Source organism: Temnothorax nylanderi, unplaced genomic scaffold (assembly GCF_030848795.1).
Source record: "Temnothorax nylanderi isolate EJ_2023f unplaced genomic scaffold, tnyl_v1.0 TNYL_tig0629_pilon, whole genome shotgun sequence".
NCBI lineage: Eukaryota > Metazoa > Arthropoda > Insecta > Hymenoptera > Formicidae > Temnothorax > Temnothorax nylanderi.
The window spans coordinates 1-7,667 of NW_027249691.1; the positions used below are offsets into that span (position 1 = coordinate 1).

Genomic DNA, 7,667 nt, shown 5'->3' on the forward strand with positions numbered 1-7,667 from the left:
GTGCATTGCAGCATCTGGTCTACCTTAGTACGTCGATCACATTGAAGTACAACCCTCATAGCCCGATTTTGCGCAACTTGTAGCCTATTCAGTAATGTTTCACCCATACCAATTAATAGCGTTGCACAATACTCAAAGTGAGGTGCTATAATTGATTTATATACAATACATCTGGAATATATCGATATATCCTTACCTATTCTATTTAAAAATCTTATCTTTTTCCCTATCTTTTTTAACATATAGTCACAGTGTTCCTCCAACCGCATTCTATCATCAATAATGAAGCCCAAATACTTCATTATTTCCACGCATTCTATTACTGATCCATCATTACACTTTAATATAACCCTTCCTTTCAGCTCTTTCCTTATACTCCGTACTATCATCATTTTTGTTTTACTCGCATTCAATTTTAATTTATTCCTACACATCCATTCTTCTACTATTTTAAATAGCCTATTCATTTTTCTTTCCAGCTCTGCACAGCTTTCTCCTATCACATAAAACAATGTATCATCCGCAAATATTTTTTCTTCATACCTCGGTCGAAAGTACGTACTTTCGTCCCTAATAGCAGGGACGAAAGTTTAACATTTACTCCCTGTGAGAAGTACACGCGCTCCCTCTATAACCTTAAACCTTAACGCCCTTTAACCTTAAAAATAGTCATCAATATTGTTCTGTCGTCAGTTAATTTAATATTAAAATATTATTAAAGTCAATTCAATAATCTAGCAAAAAAGAACAATATGTCATCTGATGAATCCGTAGACGAGGAAGAAGTTATACGAAATTTCGATGCAAAAGCGCGATTGATAATAAATACAGATACGTTGCCAAAGAAGTCTGTTGATCGTTACAATCTTGTTTACAACACGTATAAAAAGTGGCAGATAGAACACAAAACTTCACTGTCAAACTGTGAAGAAAATAATTTGATTGTGTATTTTAAGGACCTATCTAAAAAATTAAAGCCGTCAACTTTATGGAGTGTTTGGTCAATTTTGAAAAGCACATTAAATTCAAGAGACAATGTTAACATAGATAATTTTACAAAATATGACAAGACTTGACTCTTCGAATGTATTTGATGCCTGCCCCCACGACCAGCAGCACTCGCTTCGCTCGTGCCGCAAATGTCGGGGGCAGGCATCAAAAACATGCTTATTAACATTTAAAGTTAAAAAAAGTAAAATTAATAACGTACTTTCGACCGGCTATGAAGAAAAATCGTATACACTACGCGGGCCGAAAGTTGAATTTTCGGCCCTGCGCGTCATGATGCCCCGAGGCGAAGCCGAGCTGCGGCTATTCTTATCTCTTCTGTGTACCACTTTTTCTCTTCCCAGACCCCCGGAATTTTACACTTTTTCTTAGGCGCTACCGTATCTAGTGCATCCACCATGCTCTCAACAAATTTGTCAGCTTTCACACTTACATCCGCTCTCACACTCATATCTAAATCCTGCTTTTGTTTCCTATTTCTCTCCAACAGTTCGATAAATTCTTCAACGCAAAATTTACTATAATCCCTACTAATAAATTCTCTATATTTGACCCCCGCTTTATCAATACCAAGGTCAACTTTCAACCACGCATGATCTGTTATTTTAGGTACATAATCTACTTGTACATTTAATTTGTTATTAGCAAAGATCAAATCTATTGTTGTTTGACTATCCTTAGTAATTCTCGTCGGGCTCTCGACATACTGTTTAAATCCTAATCCTAGCATTGTCATTATTAATTTCCTCGCATAAAACGAATCTGACCTTACATCTATATTGAAATCCCCAATCACCATACAGTCTCCATTAATCGCTACTTCCTCTATCGCATCTTCTATAAACCTTATAAAGTCACCATCGGCTGCACTCGGTGAGTGATAAACAACTACTATTATACCTTTATACCATTGTTGCCGTATTTCTATAGCTACACACCAACAGTTCGAAACCAACTTTCTCACTAGTACTATATCATACTTTATGTCATTTCTCACATATATAGCAACTCCTCCCGTATGCCTGTTTTCCGCATCACCCCTAACTATGTAGTATCCCGGTATATTCACCTCGCTATCTTCCATTTCCGGTATCAATCTGGTCTCTGATAATGCCAATAAAACAGGTTTCCTCTTTTCCACAATCTGATTCTGAATTTCTTCTTTATGCGCTTCCAGACTCTGTGCATTTGTATATAATATTAGTTCCGTTTCAGGCCATGATTGCTACACCACGTTCCATCCAGTTCTCCTTTCCTCCTCCTCCAACGCCTTCTTGAATATTGGGCATTCTGCATGTAATGCATCATGTTCATCATTCATCTTCAGGTTGTATGTCTTATTTTTGTGCATACAATTAACACACTTTTTCGTTGTTGCAATGCATTCACTATCCTTATGATTTCCTGCACATATGTGGCATGCGACCTGCCTTGTACAGTTTTTTGCAATGTGGTAGTAGCCCCAGCACTTGAAGCATCTTTTGACACTTAAGTATTTAAATACTCGGCATTTACGCCATCCAAGGTTTACCTTCTCTCTTTCAAGCATCATCCTCTGAGTCATTTCATCCGCTTCTAATATTATCGAACCCTCTTCATTTCCTTCTTCTCTGAGTCTCATATTATTATTGCTATTTTTTCTCTCTTTGACAATTTTCTTCACTACTCGTATAAAAAATCCATTTCTATCTCCATCAATTTTATTCTGTTTTATAATTGTATCTATTAAGTTTTCTTCTTCCAATTCCATTTCTTCCTTACCCACATTTATAATTTTTATTTTCGGTTCTATCTTCTTTTGTTCCAAGACTTTATAATCTTCTCCCATCTTATTCTGTACTGTGGCCTTCAGCTTTTCCATCTCTCCCTCACTCTCACATCCAAGGATAACTGTTCCGTTATTACCTTTTCTGAGCCTTGTTATTCCTACTCCTAGATTTTTTATGTCTACTCTGTCTTTTACCAATTTCTTGGTAGCTTCACTTTCTTGTTGATTCTTCGGCTTGACTATTATCACACTTTCTTTCTTCTTACTTCTTACTGCTTCACAATAACTTCTTGGCGCATCCCCTGGCGATCCCTTGATTTCTTCCTGTATACTCCTTCTCAATTCTTCAAATTCTAGCTTTATACTTTGCAATTCCTCTCGAACTATTTCCTTAATTATCGTTTTGATTTCCTTTTTACATGCCATTTCGTCTCTCATCTCTTTTACTGTTTTCACTAACCAATCTATCTTTACATCCACACCAGAAGATTTATTTGCACTTCCCGATGTGTTAGAAGCAGATCCTCCAGATCCCGTTGACCCCAATCTGTCTCTTCCGCTCCCCGACGTCGTCGTAGTTTTCTTATTTATTTCTACTTTATCATTTCCAATTGAAAATTCATCAAATGGACCCGCACATTTCACCAATTCATTGCCTCTATTATAAATCTTGTGTTTAATCACACAACCGGGATGAAAAAATAATTTAACACATGCCCTGCACTGGACTACAAGGCTTTTTATCTCCTTCTTACACGCAGAGCACTTATACTCCACGTACTCAGTGTCAATCATATCTGCATTACCGACCGATATCACGGATATCGCAGATTGCACGAACGATTACTCAGCTACCCCTATTACCGCCGCACCGTCTCCAACGTTTAACACGTTATCACCTTTACGGCTACCTGCCGTCCAAGCCAATCAACAGCCATTTATAAGCGCATGCGCAGCTGTGATAAAAGTCACTACACATAAACACGGTATTGCGTAAAGCAGCCAATCATCAGTCACCCAGCATGCAGATAGAGACCCGGGAAAAAATGATGAGATATAATCATATATAATTATATCTGGTATATATATAATTATATATAATTATATATGTTTTTATATGGGGTCATATCTAATTATACATGGCCACATGTGCAATCAGTGGTCCCATATACAACCAGATATAGCACCATATCTACTTGTATATAAATGTATATAATTTTATGTGAAGCCAGATATAATGATATGTGAGTAGTGCACTCTACATATAATTAGATATAGTATTATATACAACTATATATGCAGTCATATATTGCCAGATATATTAATATGACTAATCTGGCGCTATATACAACCAGATATAGCACCATATCTAATCGTATATAAATGTATGTGAAGCCAGATATGTTGATATGTGAGTACTGCACCCGACATATAACTAGATATAGTATTATATACAACTATATATGCAGTCATATATAGCCGGATATATTAATATGACTAATCTTGTCCTATGTACAACCAGATATAGCACCATATCTAATCGTATATAAATGTATGTGAAGCCAGATAAAATGATATATGAGTAGTGCACCCTACATATAACTAGATATAGCATTATATACAACTATATATGCAGTCATATATAGCCAGATATATTAATGTGACTAATTTGGCGCTATATACAACCAGATATAGCACCATATCTAATCGTATATAAATGTATGTGAAGCCAGATATAATGATATATAATGATATATGAGTAGTGCACCCTACATATAACTAGATATAGCATTATATACAACTATATATGAAGTCATATATAGCCAGTTATATATATTAATGTGACTAATCTTGTCCTATGTACAACCAGATATAGCACTATATCTGTATAGATATAGATACGCAAGTCATCATATATGCTGCAGATATTTAATCCTAAATTTAAAAATTTATTTGAATCGTTTTTATATATATTATAGATATTAAATTCAAAAATTCGTTACATAATATTATATAATTCAGTATTATAAAATAATATTGCAGGTCATGTGTGCGTATGGAACTTGCCCGGGAAAAAAAAATTATATATAATTATATATAAATATATATGATTATATATAATGCAATTATATATGAATTTTGTCTCTATATGATTATATATAATTATATATAATCATATATAATCATATATGACCATATATAGTCAATATATATTGGAAAAGAACTGTTAACTTCGATAATAAAGCATTGATAAATTAAGATGTATATTTTTTCAAAAGCTATAGAATCAAAAGTAAAATAATTTATTCCATATATTACAACTTGGCACTGCTTGACATGAGACAGTGCCGTGTCTCTTGATACCGTTTTTATACCACACTGTCCGTCAAATTTTAAATACGAGAAACGAATCCTATCGAATATATATATTATATAAAAGTTTCACATACATTTTGACATGATTATATATAAGTTCATATAATTTATATATAAAGTATATATATAAGAATTAAGCATTTATCCATGTAGATTATATATGATTATATATAACCATATATAAACTTAAATTCGGATTATCCGATAGATGGCATCCGATAGGATTTATTTCTCGTATTTAAAATTTGACAAACAATGGTATAAGAATGATATCAAGAGACACGGCAGTATCTCACGCCAAGCAGCGCCAAGTTATATGTAAATCATTTCACTTTTGATTCTAGCTTTTGAAAAAATATACACTAAATTTATCAATGCTTTATTCCTTAATCGAAGTTAACAAAATTCTTTTTTAATATATATAAAATATTTATTATGTTAGATATAATCACATCTGATTATATATAAAATCGACATTAGATATAATTAGATATAAAAAATGGCCCGATATAATTGTATATAATTACATATAACCACATACAATTATATATAACCATATATGGTTATATAATTATATGTGGTTATATATAATTATATACAATTATATACAATTATATCGGGCCATTTTTTATATCTAATTATATCTAATGTCGATTTTATATAATCATATGTGATTATATCTAATCATTTTTTCTCGGGGAAGCTCAGCAACAATAGGCGCATGCGCAGCCGTGATCAACTTCTCCGAATCCAGTTCTTCTTTTCAGAATCAGGTTAGAACGAGCGATGATACTTGCCACATGAATGCTCTGAAATTGGTAGCAAGCATCAGAAAAATAATAATTGCACGTGACAAGCAACAAAAGACCTGCTAGTATCTGCAACAAAAAGGCCCGAAGGCAGCTCACGGCAGAAAACAGATCCACTCGAAGCAGGAGCAAGAACACAGCGTGACACAGTCGATACTTACGAGAGAGAGAGAGAGAGAGAGAGAGAGAGAGAGAGAGAGAGAGAGAGAGAGAGAGAGAGAGAGAGAGAGAGAGAGGAGAGAGAGAGAGAGAGAGAGAGAAGAGAGAGAGAGAGAGAGAGAGAGAGAGAGAGAGAGAGAGAGAGAGAGAGAGAGAGAGAGAGAGAGACTATTTGTGTGTCTTATTACATATGTTCTCCGGGGCGAAGCCCGGGTAATCAGCTAGTTACTTATATATTGCATATTCTTTATTGTTCTTTAATTTATTAGTATTTAAGGACAGTACATATATAGATTTACTCAATATTTTCTAAAAAAATAAGAAAAAACCAAAAAAATATTTAAAAAATGAAAGAAACATTAAATGGCTTATTACGACAATATTTCTAAAAAATAAAGATATTAATTAATAAAAACGCTTTTATGTTGCAGGTTTTTAATAGGATTGCACATATAAAGATTCGTAAAAAAAATATAGTTATTAGGAAAACAATATAATATCCATTTTACAGCAATTTAAAAAAGTGTGCAAATTAGAAACTTGCACATTGCTTCCTCATCATTACAGATCGCTACCATTGCTCCTATTTTATTTCGTTCACAAAGCTCCTCTTATGAGGAAACTTGTATTTTATTTGACGCATAATTATTAGTATTTATTAGTTTGGCTTTCTCATAGAGGAAGATTTATGAGCGAAATAAAATAGGAGCAATGGTAGCGATATGTAATGATGAGGAAGCAATGTGCAAGTTTCTAATTTGCACATTTTTTTAAATTTTAATTTAACCTTTTTATGAATTAATAAAGGGTTAGCTTAGTAGCACAAGTGCGGTTTTACAATCGACGCAATGTCAAATCGATGTTGACTTTGGGAGTTTAGGCTACATGGTCCATATATGGACTTTGCATATGAACCTTTGATTGCGTATAAAGCTGGATCTCATCAACCAAATCTTAAAGAATTATATATGAAATAGGGGTAGAAAAAACTGAAAAATATAATAGAATTAGAAATAACCTGATATATCAAAATTTGCAGAATCTTTTTCCAGAAATCGGTAATCTCTTCAACGATCCTCGCCAAATTCAAAATAACCTTTCTTTAATAATACTCTATATAAGATTACATGTATAACTTATACACTTTTAGACAAAAATCGGTAACCTCTTAACTAATCCTCGCAAATTCAATATCAACCAACCTTTAATGATACTCTATCCATAAAAATAGGGGGGACCGGGGCTCGTTGGCACCGTTTTCACAATTTCGGCATTTGAGTTTTTAAACAACTAATTTTCATGACTAAACAGTATTAATATGATAGAGATAAACTTTTTCTACATTTTTATGCCAGGAACCCATACAGCATGGAATATGCAAGAAATGTGCTATAAACAATCTATAAATATTTTAATATTCCACGGGTCATTCAGTATATTCTGTAGAAGTTCTATAAATATTCCATGAAATTTTGTCTATTCGGAATATGCATAGAATATTCTACAAATATTCTAATAAATATAGTACATTTAAAAAATGCATAGAA

General features: G+C 33.2%; 1 protein-coding gene across 1 annotated transcript; it reads right to left on the reverse strand.

Moving 5' to 3' along the window:
- Positions 1-2,233: 2,233 nt before the first annotated feature.
- Positions 2,234-3,571, reverse strand: LOC139784443 (uncharacterized). The gene has a single exon (XM_071723630.1). The coding sequence runs from the start codon at positions 3,569-3,571 to the stop codon at positions 2,234-2,236; it is 1,338 nt and encodes a 445-aa protein (XP_071579731.1).
- Positions 3,572-7,667: the final 4,096 nt, after the last annotated feature.

Coding starts and splice junctions, on each gene's coding strand:
- LOC139784443 (XM_071723630.1), bottom strand. CDS start 3,571: ATGATTGACACTGAGTACGTGGAGTATAAGTGCTCTGCGTGTAAGAAG.